This window comes from Artemia franciscana, unplaced genomic scaffold (assembly GCF_032884065.1).
Source record: "Artemia franciscana unplaced genomic scaffold, ASM3288406v1 Scaffold_5550, whole genome shotgun sequence".
Classification (NCBI taxonomy): domain Eukaryota; kingdom Metazoa; phylum Arthropoda; class Branchiopoda; order Anostraca; family Artemiidae; genus Artemia; species Artemia franciscana.
The window spans coordinates 1-19,974 of record NW_027065900.1 but is presented as its reverse complement, the minus strand read 5'-3'; the positions used below and the strand labels follow the sequence as shown (position 1 = coordinate 19,974).

At 35.3% G+C, this 19,974-nt stretch overlaps 1 protein-coding gene across 1 annotated transcript; it reads left to right on the top strand.

Annotated features, from left to right (window-relative positions):
• The first annotated feature begins 2,942 nt into the window (after window positions 1–2,942).
• Window positions 2,943–19,764, top strand: LOC136043396 (importin subunit alpha-like). The gene is made up of 6 exons (XM_065728305.1): window positions 2,943–3,071; window positions 5,024–5,166; window positions 8,368–8,506; window positions 11,211–11,386; window positions 16,299–16,519; window positions 19,207–19,764. Exons 1-5 carry the CDS (start codon window positions 3,014–3,016, stop codon window positions 16,413–16,415), a joined length of 633 nt encoding a protein of 210 aa, XP_065584377.1. The 5' UTR covers window positions 2,943–3,013; the 3' UTR covers window positions 16,416–16,519; window positions 19,207–19,764.
• Window positions 19,765–19,974: the final 210 nt, after the last annotated feature.

Genomic DNA, 19,974 nt, shown 5'->3' with positions numbered 1-19,974 from the left:
CTTCACTTGTCCGTAACGACCTCTTCTTCCTGTTGGAGAACAGGCCTCCAAAAATGCTTTCCTCACGAGGTTCCGATTCCAGAATTTGTATGAGGGCATATTCTTTTTTGTCATCTTCTCCTCCCTTCTGTTTGGTTAGTGGGAAGTGCGAGTACTTGAATTATATGTCCCCAGCAGTTTAAGGCCTAGAGGCCGGCTGGTGCCAATACGGCTCTTCCTACTCACTCTCGCTCTCTTCTGCACAGCAGATGTACATTATAAGTTAGCTCATTTTCATTGACTTTTTCATTTAAAAATATAATGGAATCAGAATATATGATGAATCCCCAATTTGTGCCAATTGTGTTGAAGTGGAAGAAGACTTAGAGCATATTGTTTTAACTGCCCGAGTTACAATGGTTATCACTCAAATATACTTGGCTTCTTTGTCAAAAGAATGTAGCTCCATCAATACAGTTAGCACTTGGAGGATTTAAATCAGTTCCTGAAAATGTAGAAATTGCCCGCATCATAGTGCAGTTCTTCAGTGACATTGGTAGAGCATCAGATGTTTAACTGCTTCTGCTGTTAAATTGTTATTTTTAAAAAGTGGATGACAACCAATAGATAAGGCTCTCAAGGTGCATAAAGCACTGAGGAGAGCATAACAACACCAACAAAAAGAAACGTTAGGAAAGTAGAACCTCATAAAATGTCGCAAAAACACGAACATATTTATTAAGCCTAAGCACTAAAAAAAATAAACCTATAAATAAATAAATAAAAATAATTCACAATTTTAATTAATTTTTTTGAAAAAATCCTGTTTCAGTTGAATAGTGGCGGGGACATACCCTTCACAACACAGGTGGCACAGTTTTGATTGTCAATTTTCGAAACCTGCTCTGAGTTGGTTTTTAATGCATTAAAAATTAGTCGTTTTTCGTACGATAAGATATCCTGGGCTTTTCCAAAATAGAAATATTGTATCTCGCTATTGTGTAACTGCTGCTGGAGTTTGAATGGACAGTACAGCTTCTAAGATGATTTGGAATACTAATAATTTTGTTTCTGGCATCCCCCTAGTCTGCTTTTTCCAACGTTATAATGGTTAATTTGTTTGTTGTTTTATTCTTTGTATTGTTATTGAGTGTTGTTTTATATATATTGCTTATTTTATTGTTATGTTAGTTTTTTTTAGATTTGCCACTACTATGCAGCGTCGTCTGCAATGTTTATTTTGCATTGTAAATTAATCATAGATTTGGGCAACAGAAATTGTCCATATTTTTTTTAGTTTACCTATTGGGAAAGCCCGCTGGAATTACAATGGGGGCGACGAAGAAGACAAAGTATACTGGACTTAAAAGCAAACAGGAAACTACTGTTGCCTGACATCGAATTTTCTTCAAAGCAATTTGTCATCTCGTGTAATTTTGTGTGCGTCATAGATACTAAAAGTGATACGGCAACTCCTAAGGCGGAAACGATGTATTTTATGCTCCTCAAATGTTGTTATAAATGTTACCTCAACTCATATGATTTTTTTTCAAAATTAAGGCTCGTAAAGAATTTGGCATATTCATTTGCTTATCTTTAGTTTAAAGTCACAAGGTGCCCAATCAGAACTTTCAATTGAGCTCAGAAAATTTGGCATGAATTCAATTTCTTCTTCCTGTTAATCCTTCAGAGTCAGACATTTTATACAATTGTATTTTCCTGGGATTCATCGTTTTTTTTTTACGGTTGCTCTTTTCTAAGCACAAACTTCGTTCACGATTCGATATGATCATCGCTGATAAAGGTCTCCCAACTGTAGATTTCTTTGTTCATTTTCATTCATCATTACCTTAGATTTTTTGTTTCATGCCTTTGTTATTGTAGATTTTAGGTGCATGCATAATTTTATGTAATCTCTTACGACCCCATAGATACCAAAAATGTCTTCTAGTTTTTAATCATAGATCACTGTAATTTTTTTTGCAATTGAGTGTGATTCTCGCTGTCGCTTGTTCCATGCCTTTTGCTTTAGCGGTTACAATTCTCACTTTTTGCTTGTTATCTAATCACATTTATTAGTGCTTCATTTCCATTAAGAGACTTCATTGATTTTTTTTTCCATACCCTTTGCTTCCATTGCCCGCATCATAGTGCAGTTCTTCAGTGACATTGGTAGAGCATCAGATGTTTAACTGCTTCTGCTGTTAAATTGTTATTTTTAAAAAGTGGATAACAACCAATAGATAAGGCTCTCAAGGTGCATAAAGCACTGAGGAGAGCATAACAACACCAACAAAAAGAAACGTTAGGAAGTAGAACCTCATAAAATGTCGCAAAACACGAACATATTTATTAAGCCTAAGCACTAAAAAAATAAACCTATAAATAAATAAAAACAATTCACAATTTTGATTAATTTTTATGAAAAAATCCTGTTTCAGTTGAATAGTGGCGGGGACATACCCTTCACAACACAGGTGGCACAGTTTTGATTGTCAATTTTCGAAACCTGCTCTGAGTTGGTTTTTAATGCATTAAAAATTAGTCGTTTGTCGTATGATAAGATATCCTGGGCTTTTCCAAAATAGAAATATTGTATCTCGCTATTGTGTAACTGCTGCTGGAGTTTGAATGGACAGTGCAGCTTCTAAAATGATTTGGAATACTAATAATTTTGTTTCTGGCATCCCCTTAGTCTGCTTTTTCCAACGTTATAATGGTTAATTTGTTTGTTGTTTTTATTCTTTGTATTGTTATTGAGTGTTGTTTTATATATATTGCTTATTTTATTGTTATGTTAGTTTTTTTTTATATTTGCCACTACTATGCAGCGTCGTCTGCAATGTTTATTGTGCATTGTAAATTAATAAATTAAAAATTTTAACTATGCTTCAACTAAAGTTTTGACTATATCTATTGTTTTCAATCAGTGGGAATCCTAATGATTTTGTTTGTTATATAGTCAAAACGACTGAAAATACAAGACGAAACCCTAGAGCCAGTAGAAAGGAAAAACTGCGAACCATCTACCGAAATGGTAGCGTATGTTGGTGGATATGGAGGTGCTCGAAGTTCTACGGAAGTTTTTAAAGGTAAATTAAAAGGTTCTTTCTTGTATTTTTGTGATGGACGCTGACCATTGAGATGTATTTGTCAGATTAATTTTTCGGCAAATTGACTGTTTTGGGGGTCTTGAGTCTCTCAGCTTTGAGAACCCTTAGCTTAGATAGTTTTAGAAGGCACAATTGCCTAGACTTTATGTGTCTCGAATCTCATGTTAAGTAACCTGAAAAAAGTGAATGTGTACGATTAAGATTTGAGTTGGATATAAAAGATGTAAACAGTGGCAGAATATAGCCATGATCAAAACATAAAAAAATTCCACAAAAGGGTTCTTTTTCATTTTTTTTGTCACTTTAATTATACTAATCTGTCATACGAATAATACAAGATCTTAAAAAAACACTCCGTACTTTTTTTAGAAAGAGGAATTAAACTGTTGACATTTTAACTTTAGTGCTATGATTTTGTTGACTCTTTGGTACGCTAGAATCAAACATAATATCTTGTTTGACGTTAATACAGATTTTAACTAGTGTCTCTCTTAAGACTAGTGGGAGGATATTCAGGAGTTAAGACTAGCAGCTGGCGCTCTCACCATTCGATTGCTAATAAAAAAATGGGTCTCTGGTATCTGTAGCTAAAAATGCTTTTTGAGAAGTGTGGTACTAGTATGTTGACATCATTGAGTTCTGACGATGGTCCTAGAAAACGTTGGACAAGTAAGAATTCAGCCTCTTGCATTCGTCATTGAAATTTTTATTCAAGCGTTTGCATATCAAAAAAGAGAAGAATCTATTTAGTTTTGAAACAGTATAAAAATGGTTTCAATCGTGTTTTAGAGCTGGAAAGCGAAATAATTATCATTTTAAGTTTTGAATTAAAATCAATTGAGTGAAATTGATTGAGCGATTGTCTTATCATGAATCCTAGGACAGAATTAATGTATATAGACAAAGAGTTGCAACCATCCCCCAAAAACTGATTTAAAGATTAATTACTGACCATGTTCACAGGACTTACAGAGATTTGGGCAACAGAAATTGTCCATATTTTTTTAGTTTACCTATTGGGAAAGCCCGCTGGAATTACAATGGGGGCGACGAAGAAGACAAAGTATACTGGACTTAAAAGCAAAACAGGAAACAACTGTTGCCTGACATCGAATTTTCTTCAAAGCAATTTGTCATCTCGTGTAATTTTGCGTGCGTCATAGATACTAAAAGTGATACGGCAACTCCTAAGGCGGAAACGATGTATTTTGTGCTCCTCAAATGTTGTTATAAATGTTACCTCAACTCATATGATTTTTTTTTTCAAAATTAAGGCTTGTAAAGAATTTGGCATATTCATTTGCTTATCTTTAGTTTAAAGTCACAAGGTGCCCAATCAGAACTTTCAATTGAGCTCAGAAAATTTGGCATGAATTCAATTTCTTCTTCCTGTTAATCCTTCAGAGTCAGACATTTTATACAATTTGTATTTTCCTGGGATTCATCGTTTTTTTTTTACGGTTGCTCTTTTCTAAGCACAAACTTCAACGGTCTCCCAACTGTAGATTTCTTTGTTCATTTTCATTCATCATTACCTTAGATTTTTTGTTTCATGCCTTTGTTATTGCAGATTTTAGGTGCATGCATAATTTTATGTAATCTCTTACGACCCCATAGATACCAAAAATGTCTTCCAGTTTTTAATCATAGATCACTGTAATTTTTTTTTGTAATTGAGTGTGATTCTCGCTGTCGCTTGTTCCATGCCTTTTGCTTTAGCGGTTACAATTCTCACTTTTTGCTTGTTATCTAATCACATTTATTAGTGCTTCATTTCCATTAAGAGACTTCATTGATTTTTTTTCCATACCCTTTGCTTAGCTTGTCACATTTGATGGTCTGGGCTTTTGGAAAAAAATTTCCTCTAGTTTTTCTCTCATTTTCAACCATTTTTATTTAGATTATGTCTGTTAACTCTTCTCTTTTTTAAGCATCTTTCTTTACTTCTACTGATGCTAGCAATGTCGAGGAAGTGGTTTTGGATCTTGGAAATAAGCTGGCACGTGAATGCAGATATTTTGATTACAAGAATTTACAAGTCATTGAGACATTGATTGACACAGCCACTGTGTGTGTGAGTTACTTTCTTTCGTTTCAACCTTGATTTATATTGGAATTTTTAAATGTAATTTGTTTTGCCCTTGTAATTAATCAACAATCAAGCGTAAATTCTTTAAAGATACAAGTTTCTGAATAAAATAAGGATTTTTAATATTCTTCTTTTGCCCCTCATATTCTTTGATTAACTGTATCTTTATTTTTTATAATGACTCACTATAATTTATCCTCTTTATAATTCAAATTTGACTCGGCTCCAAATAAATGATAGATACGATTGAAAGTTTCAAAGTAGCGTATTGTGGCCTGGCTCATAAATACATATCACTTGTGTGCTTAACGTTTTGATGATATTGCTGTCGGCTAAGGTGTCTTGATTGACAAGCTATTGCAAGTTTTTTATTTTCCCTTTTAATTTATCAAGGCTCCGTTTGTGTCTTGAACCTTGAATTAAGACTATATATATATATATATATATATATATATATATATATATATATATATATATATATATATATATATATATATATATATATATATATATATATATATATATATATATATATATATATATATATATATATATATATATATATATATATATATATATATATATTTATATATATATATATATATATATATATATATATATATATATATATTTATTTATATATATATATATATATTTATATATATATATATTTATATATATATTTAAGGCTGCTGCTGTGAACACCTGGATAATGCTTTTCAGTTTAGACTATAGAATGATTCTACTATCAAAAAAAAGTCAGTATATTCGAATTATTCTTTATACTAATACTGCTATTTAATAGTTATTCCACCTTTTTTATATTAATACTGCTCCTTCTATGTAAATGTTACTCCTTTTATACTAATAGTTCTACTTTTATGGTAACGCTCCTCTTTTGTGTTGATCTTACCCTTTTTATAATAATATTACCATTTTATATTTTGGAAATAAAGAGTAAAAGACATACGGATAAAAGTCCAAAGCGAAAACTAACCGAACCTTGAAAGCCAAAAAAAAATTAAAATAGACCCTCCCATCTAACGGTAAAAAAATTTCATCCTTTATACGTAGCTCAGATCTGCGACTATTTGGTTTGAGCTTCACAACGTATTTTTAGGTGAATTCTGTTGCTGGTTTGTGGATGACAATATTTCTGCTTGGGACCATGGATAAACGTCACAACACCTTTTTGATACGTCCTATTATGTTTGACTCTAATCTTCAGTGCACCTCAAAACTAGAAGATAATCACCAAATACCTTTTTAGACGTTTTAATTTTTAAAAAGCCTCTCTGCCCTGAATTCTGATTAATAAAAAGCCTACACATAACGAAAATTTAGGGTGAACAATATAATAGAACCGAACACTTGCGTCTCCAATTGAGAAAGTTATTGCAAATAAGATGCACTAATAGGCCAAATTTCAGTGTGATACACGATTTTTCTAAGATGGTTTTGATATCTCGGTTCGTATAACTTTTGAATTAAATGGTAAAATTGTAATAAAAAGGCTTTTCTTAAATTTCAGCGAACCCGTCAAAATTTACACCCCCCATCCCCCCTTCCTTTTACAATGACGTAAAATACCTATTAATTAGGATAGACTGCCCCTTATTTCGGATACCACTTTTAAATTATAAGAATATGCACCCTACAGAAAAAATAATGGATTCTGCTGTCCATAGTAAGAAAAAAAAATATTGCTGGGACTAAACTAGTCAGGTAGGTCTGGATTTCGGACCCCGAGGGGATAATTTCCAAAAAATTCTTCTTTTTAGTTTAAAATTATCTTCTGTCGAGTCCTGTAAAATCCTGGCTCTTTCCATGTTATAAAATCTCTTGTCCTTTTTATACCAGAACTGCTTTTAGTAAACCATATTCTATTTATCCAAGTGAAATTTTAATATTTTTAAAGTACGTAACTAAACCATAAAATGTAGCGAAGTGCCCGATTATTCTGCAGTTCATGGATTTGGTTTTGATATTATAATTTGATAGATAATTTGCTTGATTGGAAGGGTCACAAATTTACTTTTTGGTTTCCCTCATTCTCTTATGTGTGGATGGATGGGATCTGTAAACTCCTTTCTTCGGGATATTCAGGATTTTCTATGCCTCATTCTTTGACGAAACAGTGAAAGGCGAAATCTGTTGTTCTAATTGTATTTTACTTGTTTCTGGAAATGTTCTGGTTGTTGTGGGACGGGGATAGTGGAGATCCCTTTGAATTCTTGTCAGCGGGGCATTTTGCTTTTGTAGAATAAGATATAAGCCAAACTTGGTCAGAAGCAAAATAAACTTTCATAATTTTTTGTTATTGGAGTCCCAACCCTTTTAGACCATTGTGAGTGTAGGTGGGCCGTAAATTTACTTCATGTGGATATCTGCCAAAACAGGTTGTCAGTTCTTACCGAACTTGGTGGGAAGTAAAATTATTAGTTTTAGTTTTGCACGGCAAAAGGTGTACCTTGTGCATCCTATAGGGAGAAACAGAGGTCCTAAATTCTTTTCGTCTGGACATTTAAAGTATTTGGTTGTAGGATCTTACAAACATCGGTAAAAATAAAAAGAACATTTGGATTGAAATTAAATTTTGGGAAAAGTTTGAGCTAGGCTCATAGTTATGTTTTAATTATTTGTAGAAACTACAATCTCCTTTGTAGGAGGAGGGGTAAGGTATCAAAATCTTTTTTTATTTGCCTAGTTACTAGGACTCATACTTCGAAATCTGGTCAACAGCTATCCTCTTTTTAACTGGACGACCAACATGTGTATTTATATTTGACTGATATAAACACAGAATTTATATTATGAGGAGGGAGGCCACAAGGATTTTAAGCTCTCCCAGTACTTGTGTCCTTGTAATTAGTGCAATAGTTGGCCTTTTGGGAAGTGGCAGGTGCCGCTTTGCTCCTGTTCCTGTTGTTCAGCTCGTTTTCGTCGTCAATATTTGTGATAATTGCTTTGTCTTAATCAGGTTTGGCGGGAATTATTAGCAAGGAATTAATTCGGGGTTCTGGCCAATATACAATCTGTACAGTATCTATTAAGCATCAGGAGAAAACTGGATGTAAATGTAACTAGAAAGAAACGTCAAAATAGGAATCTTATTCCTGATAAATTGTAAAATAACTTATCTATTCACTTGTGATGTTCTTGTTATTATGGTAGTTTCATTTTCAGATGTCACCTTTGAGGAAGGTTGCTCGCAACTTATTTAATATATGCAGAAACAAAAAATCTCGCCCGTCCATTGATAAACTAAAGCTGTGTTTACCTTTTCTAAAGGCACTCCTTGTATCAGAAGATAAAGAAGTTTTAGGTTAGTCTTTTCATTTTATACTGTAATCCCAATAATTTACCGTCATTCTTTAAAATTGTAAAGTAAACAAGAATCATAAACAAGGGTGATTTCCAGTGACTGAAAATAGGTAACGAAAAGCAAAAACATGTCTCTGCAATGACTTTGGGCAGATCCTCCTCAGTCCTTAAAAAATCACCCTCGTTTTGATTTCTGATTTATTTTACGATTTTTTTTTCTTTTCTTGTAAAATATAACGCAGTGTCTAATATAAATGTTATATAATGTAATTTTTCCATCACTCAAGATGCATGTGCTGGTTTTTTTTATGGACCAAGTGACATATAACGATCGCAAATTCTGTCGGTCTCGGGTTTGCTAGTTTAGGTACTTCCAGATAAGCTAGGACGATGAAATTTGGCAGGTCTATCAGGGACTAGACTATATTAAATTAAAAATAGTCATTACCCTGATTTGACCATCTGGGGAAGGAGTGGGGGGAACGGTTAATTCGGAAAAATTAGAAAAAAAATGAAGTATTGTTAACTTATGAACGGGTGATCAGATGTTAATGAAATTTGATATTCGGAAGGGTATCGTGTCTCAGAGCTCTTATTTTGAATTCTGACCGTATCTGGTGACATCGGGGGAGTTGGAGGGGGAAACCTTAAATGTTGGAAAACGCTTAGAGTGGAGGGATCGGAATGAAACTTGGTGGGAAAAATAACCACAAGTCCTAGATACGTAATTGACATAACCGAAATGGATCTGCTCTCATTTGGGGATTTTGGGGGAGGTTTTTTTTGAAATATTAGAAAACAATGAGGTATTTTAAACTTACGAAAGGGTGATGAAATCGGAGAGATGGTGATGATACATGGTGGGAAGAATAAGCACAAGTCTTAGATACGTGATTTTCATAACCAGACTGGATTCACTCTCTTTTGGGGAGTTGGGGTGGGAGTAATTCGGAAAAATTAGAAAAAATGAGGTATTTGTAACTTACGAACGGGTAATCAGATCTTAATAAAAAATTTTGTTTAGAAGTATTTCGTGTTTCAGAGCTCTTATATCCTGACTAGATCCGATGACATTGGGGGGAATCGAAGGGGAAAACCAGAAATCTTGGGAAACATGAAAATTGAGTTATCTTTATCTTACTAATGGTTGATTGGACCGTAATAAAACTTGACATATAGAAAGATCTTATGTTTCAGATATTCCGTTTTCAATTTGAAGTGGATCCGGGGAAATTACTCCGAATATGAAAGGGGCTAGGGGCTTTTCCCCTTTTTTTTTGGCTAAATAGCATTCTCATAGTTTTGATCGGACGATTTCGATAAAAAAAAGGGAGGGCGGAGGATGCCTAGTTGCACTCCAGTTTTTGGATACTTAAAATGGCAACTAGAACTTTTTGTTTTTTTTACGAACGTTTCTGTTATTGATAAATATACGTAACTTACGAATTGACTTACGTAACGAAATTCTGTATTTTATATTTTTATTACGTATATGAGGGGGGTTATCCCCCTCGTCAATACCTCGCTCTTTACACTAAAGCTTCAATATGGTCCTTATTCTTTAAGAATGACTCCTGAATCACAAAGGCCGTAGAATAAATAGTTGAAATTGCTAAAAATACTTTAGCGTAAAGAGTGAGGTATTGTGGAGGAGACGAGTCCCCCTATACGTAATAATTTCTGTTCGTTTGAGGACCTAATGCTGCTCTTTACTTCCACTTGAAAAAACTTTTTTTTATTTATTTTCTCATTGTTTTTTTTTAAATAATGCTGGAATATTCTGCGGCCCCTTCATTGAATTTTTTTTCCCTCGTGATGAATTCCTCCATGGAAAGATCTTTCCACGTAACCTTCTCTCCCCGACCCCCTTTTAACCTGAATACGTCCCCCTGAAAACGTCTGTATACGTCCCAATATCCACTAATATATGTACACAATGGTCTAAGTTTGTAACTTGCAGCCCCCCCCATGGATTGTGGGGGATTAGGTCGTCCTGAAAGACATAGTTATTAGGTTTTTGGACTTTGCTGAACAAAAAGGCTATCTCAAAATTGTGATCCGGTGACTGTGGGAAAAAAATGAGCGTGGGAGAGGACCTAGGGGCCCTCCAGTTTTTCAATCTTCCATTTTTAGGAGTGTATCCAGGTCTTATGTTGTTTTTTCTTAGGGGGGACTTCAGAACAGGCTCGGTCTCCTTAATCAGAATCTAAGTCTGAAGGAGAAGAGCTAGATTTGCAAGCAAATCCCGTTAAAGACAGTCTTGATCAACTTGAAAGTGACTGGATGTCCAACTATTATGATCCTGTGCTTAGTTAATCAATATGTTACAGACCTCTATTTTTCTTGTATTTGGTATATTTATAAATAAATGAAAAATAACATTCAGGGTATATAATATGAGGGAAGTGGCTGAATACGGTTGCTTAAATATGCAAGACTGTAAGGGCAACATTTTTTAGGTTTAATTGTAGAAAAAAAATGACTGATATGATTTTACCATTGAGTTTCATTCATTTAATGACTTTGGTTATTGGTAGTTTTACGATTGGAAGGTTATTTGACTTTATTTCTATTCATTTTTGACTTAGTGGAGCTCTACTTTTCTTTGAGAATTTGTTTTATGGAAAAAGTTAATAAATTAATCTCGAGTAAAAGCAAAGGATTGAAAAGTATTTATTACTTAGTTGGTATGCATATTTTTTTAGTTAACGTATGCTGGGTTCTTTCGGAAATCTCAGGTGTGAGTAACGACCATATTCAGCTTGTTGTAGAAGGTGAAGTTATTGCTCGACTTATTGAGCTACTGAAGGTTGACGACACTGACATTATTTTACCTGCGCTCCACTGTATTGGCAACATTGTCACTGGAACAGACTTTCAGGTAACACCCTCCTACCTTTTTAAGATCAGTGCTAATTAAGCTAAAGTTTTGAAAAAAATGATTTAGAATATGACCTTGTGTCCTCCAGGGCTGTTATACCTAGATATTCTTACGGATAAACAGAGCTGCCAGTTTGTAAGTTTTCTGGTAAGGTTTCTTAAATAAAACATTGAAGCTGTCTTGGAAAGATGCTAGAACTTACCTAAAATCTAGTACTTTAAACTGATGCCAGGTTTATGAATTTACTTGTTTTCTTGATTAATCACCCGTATTAGAAATACATGGCCTTGAGAAAATAAAATTGGAGCTGAATTTTTTTTCGCCTAGCATTATCAAGTTTGTTTGAAAAGTGCGATAGATATTTAGTGATTGTAACTTTTTATTCTAAGGGGACGCGGGTTGTATATTTTCCCTGATAGGTCATTTTAGGAATCGTAGGGGCTATTTACTTAAAAGTGTTTCTAAAAATGCTCTTTTTCAGCCATCTGGTCCCCTTCTTCAAAAATAATTTCTACATTAAGGAGGAGGGGGTCATTTTGTGGGATAGGGGGCCAGTTAGGGGAGTCGTAACTGTCTTATTCCCTTAAAATGGAAAATTTGTTGCCTATAATTTGTTATCCCATACCCCTTTCTGCGCACTGGCAATATTGGTTAAACTTTTTTTTTAGGAAAATGGTTTTGTACTTGTTTTTTCCTTTTGACCTTCAAGGATTCGCTGTTTATAATATATTCTTAAACGAAGTTTATTAATCTGAGAGAGAGAATTTGTTGCATGTGTTAAATCTCCTTCAAAAATTCTGATGTTTTGCAATGTATTAGGCAATTGAGGGAACGCCAATTCTAGATTGACACTTTCTTTTATAAATTCAAATCAGCCTCTTACCTTAGATCTTAGATCCTCCTGAGCCATCAGTAGTGCCTATGGCGTTGACAAAGCCTTTCTATTCATCCCGAAGCTATGCGGCTGCAGTGATATCTTCCCATTATGGAGTAAGGGAAATATTTGCCTTTTTCAGTTGCCGATCATATTGATTCTACGGTTTATTCTTTGGTCGGCCTCGTCTTCGTCTTCCTTCAGGCTGTCACTGATCTATTCCTGAGGGCATTCTGTCTTCGGGCATGCTTATAACATAACCCAAATATGTCTATCTTCGTTTCTTCATAACGTTGGTCACTTTGGGCTGGTTTGTTCTCAGTTGGATTTCCCTATTTGTAGTTTTTGATGCTAACTGATTTTTAGGATCCTTCGAAGGGAAATGTTTTCGAATCTGAGAATACATTTCTCAAGTTGTTGATTGAGTTTTCATCATTCACTGGCTTACATCAATTTCATCAAATAGCTGGTGTAATCGATCTTTGGCGTCTCTTAGTAATACTATATCATCTGCAAAGCCAAGATCTGCGAGTTGCTTGCTGTTGTTATTTGCTCCATAGCCCATAGACTGTCTGAGTACGTAGTCCATTACAATAGTGAATAAAAGTGGTGATAATACACATCCTTGTTTGACACACGTCATGATTTTGAAGTATTTTATAACTCCGTTTTCTGTTCGTACTCAGTATTCTGTTTCTTTTTACATGGTGATAATCAGTTCTACTATCTTGGGGATATTCCATTGTCTTTGAGGATTTTCCACATAAGATTTCTCGGTCAAACCAACCAAAGGCCTTTTCTAGGTTAATGAAAAGAAGGTATAGCTTTTAATTCCATTCCTTTGAGTCTTCAACCAGCACTGTCAGTGTAAAAATTAGGTCTGCACATGACATTCCAGGCTGAAAGCCGTGTCGTTCATCACGAAGATGTTGGTACAGTCTCTTTTGTAGGCACTGTTGTATAATAATTGCCCTACGCTTACTAGGTAGGAGCATTATGTTAATGCCTCTCGAGTTGCCGCAAACAATTGCGTCGCCGTTTTTGAAGAGCTTAATAATTGTTTCTTTCTTCCAGTCACTGGGCACTTTCTGGTTGCTCCATATCTGAGTCAGTGGTCGTGGACTCAAGTTTTTAGCATCTGAGATGTTATGCCATCTATTCTGTCATTCTTCCGTTCTTCACCTTTCTGACGGCGGTCATGATTTCTTCTGGAGACGATGGCTCTTCATTTATATCAAGAATCATAAATTGTTTGTCAGGAATTATTTTTTGGTCTACTTAGTAGGTTGTCGAAGTGGGTTGCCCACCTCTTGTCGATCTTCAGAGGGTATGTCAAAAAGATTCCATTCTCGTCCTTTACCAGATTAGTCCTGTTTGGCTTGACTTCAGTCATCTCTTTGGTTAATTTATAGACCATTTTTGAATCTCCTTTCTTCGCTGGTTCTTCTGCCAAAGCAGCGTTTTGTTCAACAAATTGCCCTTTGTCAGCCCCCGCACTCTTTTTTACTTCTTTTTCTATTTCCCTATATGAGTCTTGTAGAACCATCAATTCAAACGTGTCTGAAGCCGACAGTATGGAAACTTTGGCTTATTTTCCTGCATCATCTAGTTCCCAGGTGCGTTCGGATATCCATCTTTGTTTCTTTTTCTTTTTATAGCATAGTTTCTCCTCTGTGACTTCTCTGCGTGCTTTTCAGTTTCTTTAATATACTTTTGACATCAGTGTTTGGGTCTAATTTCGATTGCAGGGCTTCAAATCTATTTGAAAGCTCCAAGTGAAACATTTGTATTGTCGTTCGGTTCTCAACATTGAAGAATTTTGTCGTTGTCAAGTTATTGTTTTTATGTATTGCTTTTAACTTTAGGTGGATCTTGGGCAACCATGAGGCAATGGTCTGATTGTATATCAACGCCTCTATAGCTTCTGACATCGAGTAGACTCTTCCGCCCCTTGCGTGAGAAGAGGAGATCAATGTGGTTGCGTGTGCGGCCGTCTGGTGAAGTTCATGAATATTTGTGAATGGTCCTGTGTTGAAAAAAATTACTTCCTATGACAAGGTCCTTGTTTCTGGCGGAGTCGACAAGTAGCGCTCCATTTTGTTCATGTCTTCCATGACTTTAGGATAGTAATTGTGACAAGATCCTACTTTAGCATTAAGATCACCTATGACCCATGTCATATTGTGTCTAGCAATTCCTGCAACAACACTTTGTAGTGTTTCATAAGTTTTGTCTTTCTCTATTTCGTCCGGTTCGTTAGTTGGTGCGTAGAAGGCAACGATTGAAAGTTTTCCTTGGGCTGACCAAAATTGTGTGTAGATAATTCTTTGGTTTACTTGTGTCCATTTTGGCATCGCTTGCCTAGCTGTGGGCGACATCAGTACACCTACACTAGCTTGGCGTCTACTTTCATGTCCGCTGTATGCGAGGACGTAGCCATCTTTTAGGGGTTCCACTAATAATCTAGTTTCACTAATAGCTTTTACGTCTATATTTTACTGTATAACTTCTTTCAGTATCTATTCAGTTTTGAGATCTGGCTCATCGTCCTCAAATTCCAAAATCCGAGCTTTAGTTGTTGCTTCACTGTCAAAAATCGGGTCTGGGGGCATGTTGAAGTTTTTAGGGAAGTAGTAGTCTTATCCGAGGCTTAGCTCCATGATTCAGTTACTATTTTCTGTTTTGTTTTTATGTAGGAACAGGTAGCAAGCCTATCATCCAACCCTCCTTTCGTAACCGGACTTGGGACTAGCTATGGTTGAGTCAATCAGCCCAGTATAGCAATATTTACAACTCAGGATTGCTTTCTATTTGTGTATATACTTTTCTGACTTTTTTTTACATGTATCTACTTCTCTTATTTCGTGTTCTTTCAGCATTCTTTTTATGTCTCTGCTATTCAGTGTGGTATTCGGAGGAATGAGTTTCTTAATATTTTGTAATACGGGCAAATTTATGATCCTTTTCAAACAGTTCGTGGTAACGAACTGTAGTAAGGAGCGACCCGGCTCAATAGTAACCAAAAGTAAAAAAAAAAATGGAATTTTGGTACCAAAAGCTACATCAAACCCTACTGTAGAAGTTTCAAGCTCCTATCTACAAAAATGTGGAAATTTATATTTTTTGCCAGAAGGCAGATCACGGATGTGTGTTTATTTCTTTTTTGTTTTTTTTCTCAGGGGTGATCGTATCGAGCCAGTTGTCCTAGAATGTTGCGAGAGGGCTCATTCTAACGGAAATGAAAAGTTCTAGTGCCCTTTTTAAGTGACCAAAAAAAATGGAGGGCACCTAGGCCCCCTCCCACGCTAATTATTTTCCCAAAGTCAACGTATCAAAATTATGAGATAGCCATTTTATTCAGCGTAGTCGAAATACCTTATAACCATGTCTTTGGGGACAACTTACTCCCCCACAGTCCCCGTGGGAGGGGCTACAAGTTCAAAACTTTGACCAGTGCTTACACATAGTAATGGTTATTGGGAAGTGTTCAGGCGTTTTCAGAGGGATTTTTTGATTGGAGACAGGGTTTGAGAAGAGGGGAATATGCTGGGGGAACTTTCCATCGAGGAATTTGTCACGGGGGAAGAAAATTTCCATGAAGGAGCCATTAATTGAAATACATGTAAATAGTGACGAAGACTGTACTGCATTTTCATCATAAACACCAAAATATAAGTAGAACAATAAAAAAGTATGTTCTATAGGACAGTGCAGTGCGGACTTTAAATGAATATTTTGGCCCTATGTCCAAGGGCCGTCCTCAGTAAACAAATGAAAAGAATATAAAAGTCTCACATTAAAATACGATCATTAAAATTAATATCTTTATAAAACAGTCCTAGCATCATTGCTTCAGAGAATTTCTGAAGTAATTCTTCAGAGAATTTCTACCAGGACTGATTTGCTTGGACTGGAGGGGAGAGAGAAGAGTGTATTATTCTTTCGCTGAACTTTTTCTCCTTAAATATTTGAACTGTTTTTTTTTTTATTTTGATTAAGAAAAATTAAGAACAGTTGATTAATATTCACGAGTTATAGACAGATCGTGTGGTGGGTGAAGGAGTGCAGGAAGTCTTGGCCTCATTGTTAAACCGTTTGAGCCGAAATTTGGCTTTGAAAATGACTGTTCCTTTCATTGGCCCGAGTCCAAGCTAAAAATATTGAATGAAGCCGCTTGGACTCTTAGCAACATTACTGGGGGAAATCAGTATCACATTGAGTCGGTGGTTCAGTCCGGATTTTTCGCTCATCTTGTGAAAGTAAGTCTTCTATCTTAATAATAATTTTTGTTTTACTTGTCAGATCTTTGTTAAATACGTCATGTTAATGTTAATAAATGAGATTCATGGCTTGAAAAGAAATTCGTTTTACTAAGTTTAAATAGTACATGCAAAATACAAATTCGCTAATATTATAAATAAGCTATTCTTTTTGTTTGCTAAAATAAGTTTGCAAACTTTAAGTAAAATGGTTAATACATCAAATTTATTTAAACCACAACATACATAGGCGAGATTGTTTGAGAATTATTTTTTTTTAGCTGGTTCCTCAGACATTTTTACATTTGTGTTACCTAAAAGTAGCAGATAAATATATATAATCATTTCTTTGATCTGAATGCTCCTATTATTCGTAATATTAAAAAAGAAATTGGAGTCGAGATTATTGAAAAAAAAAACAAAAAAAACTAATAAATGAACGTGGATTGACAGTTTAATATACATACACGGATATTTCTTCCCCAAAATCTTAATTTCGCTTTACTAATGTTAAAAAAGTTCAAAGTTTTAACATGGGTTTTGTTTACAGTGAATTAGGAATTATACTTTGGTTTTCAGAAGGCACCATATTTTTGTGTCTTGCGACTTTGAATCCATTACTTTTTGGAATTTCTCGTTGTCTTGGGTTTTTTTTTACTCATTGATGACTGTTTTTTTAGTAGTTTACCGCTTGAAAATTACTTAACATTATTTCTGTTCATTTTTGTTTTAATATGCTCACTTAATCCACGTGTTGGGGTAGCCTTGAGAGCGTTATTAGACTTCTCCAGAAGAAGCGGTCAGCAGCATGGGCCCATGCGTCATGCAGTGAAATTACAGCCTAGTCCATGAGTTTCCCGAGACTTTCTTTCCACTAAAGTATGGACCATCCTCTTTGATGCTTCCAGCCACTGTTGATGGGTTGAAATTTGGAAAGAATTATACTCGGAGTGTTGACCGGCAACCGCAAAAGAAGCCTGGACCAGTGAAGGGTCCATTGCGCAACTTTGTTTGACAAGATTGACCTTGAAGTCTCATTTTGCCGACGGTCATTGCTGATAAGGTCCATGCATATGGTTCTCTTAATTCTCCAATGCCACTTAGATTTAAGATTGTCGGGACGATGCTGGAAAACTGGAGTTGTTAGCCAAGTTTCAGCTCCATACAGCTGGATCGAACAGATTGAGGCTCCAAGGATCTGCATTTTGGTGGCTCGTTTTGATTATTGGCTTCTTCCAATATAGCTCATAATATCGAAGATGGTTGAGACCTTCATGGTTGATTCAGCCGTCCGATGGTATATTAGACCCAAGATAAGCTAAATGGTCTACGAATTCGATTTGGGGTTTTCCAAGAATTCTTCAGTATGATTTGTTTGGCGTACTGAATGGTTTACTGTCTTATTTCTAGATGTAAAGGCAGGAATATTATTTGGTGTTTGCTATGCAGTATTATTTACTTGCCTTCATAAATTCCTACCACCTTGTGGTCCAAACCAGTTTCTTCTATTGTATGTTAGCGCTTCATTTTGTATTCTAGAGCGACAATCTACCGCATAGTGATTTGGTTTGCCACGATTATAGCAGAAGATTCTTTTCTATATGGCTTGGGTATTTGCTTTTCCCCACAGGGTCTAAAACTGTTTCTCTATTTCCTGAACGTGTCATTATTTGTTCTATCTTTAATGTCTGTAGGAGGAGGAGGTGGATGCTCTTAATATTTGTAGTTCTAAGCCGCTAAAGATTCAAGATCGTGGAACCGGTCGACTCGTTCTGTAGAAGACGGCCCTTGGGCCTGTTCGCGCCTTTTTGCTTCACAAGATCTCTCCCCAAATCTTGCACGCTTTCTCTCCCTTTCACAGTCAACTTCATCTTGATCTTCTGTGCTATTTATTGACATCTGATCAACACTTTAATCGCTTTATCGATTTTACCTCTATTTACGCTAAGGTAATAGCCTGCTAAAAATGTTCTGGTTTTTGCGATAATATTATTCTTAGAATCTTTTTAGGTAACCTTCGTGTAAGTGTATGCAATTGTACTTTTTGTATTGTTTTATCGCACCCGCTTCTGTCTAACTTCAAGCATATCGACCGGCAAATAATATATTTGCGTGTATTTGTGAATTCTGGTTGAGGTGTTAAACGTATCTACCTCAGTTTTAAGACTTACTCAAAGACTTGTGTGGATAAACCTGGTTTTGAAGGGTTAAATTCTAGTGTTCATTACTTTTGTATCTCTATCTCTTATGGACTCGAAATTGTGTAAGGCATTTTTTTCTGAGCCTGGCTGCTACGCATCGTTCTTTAGTTTTATCGTCTAATGTTACCGTTAACTTGTCAAAAATTCGACCAGAAAAAATACTCTGTCTTTTTGGTTACTAAAAATAAAAAACATCCCCCTTTTTCAATAGCAAATACTATTTGTAAGTAATGAATGAATTGCCTAACTTACTGACTTTGCCCCGACGGCTATGAGTGGGGGGTGGGGTTGTATACCAAGATACATAGTTCCTGGACCTTTCAAATTTGCTGAGTAATTGGCTGTCAATATTTGCCTTGTTTTGCAAACTCTTTCTATAGGAAGTGCCTTGACGAATACATTGAGTCCACAGCCTATGATTATTAAATAGTTTCGTCAAAATGACCATTAGCTGCTATTTGTTTTCTAATGCATGTTTTTGTTTAGTTATTTTACCATGGAAGTGTTGGACTGAGGGTCCAAGCATTTTGGCCGATACGCGACGTAGTCATGGGTGGCAGCCTTGAGGATGTCTCTTCATTCTCAATGGCTGGCTCTTTGTTTCAATCATTGGCTATAGTAGAACTACTGAAAATAAATGACGAAGGAATACTTATGGCCCTTCTAAAACTTATCGAAATTATTTTGAAGGTAATTTGTTTTTTACTAATAAAGATAATTGTTCACCCCTGATACTAACTATCAGGGATCTTGGCCCTTATTATCAGAAGAAAACTTTTTTTAAGCTCAATTTCATTTTTCTTTGGTGTGTTTACTTTAGTTGAGAAAAAAAAAACTAGAAAAACTTAAGAAAAAACTTTAAAAAATTCTAGGTCTTAAAAACCAGATGACTGCTTTCCATGGTTACACTGGTCCCTAAAGAAGTCGCTATTTTCGGAAAAATTCCCTCAAGCCCTTATTTTCCTTGTTTTGGCTAGTCAACACATTGCTTTCTGAATTTTTGGTTTCTGATTGGTTTTTGATAAGCTCGTCATCTCCTTCCCTGTCGTCTCTTTCTCATGGTGTGGAGTAGCTTAGTTGCATAGACTGTATTTTCTCTTGATTCAAAGTTGAAATGTAGTGTCACATATATTCTGGAATATTATGATTAAGGGTAGGTTTGCAGAATGTTAATTTATTGAAATATTAGTTGTAGTATGTTAGAATGCACTCATTTCAAGCTGTACGTGCAGTAGGCCTATCAGCCTTTCTGCA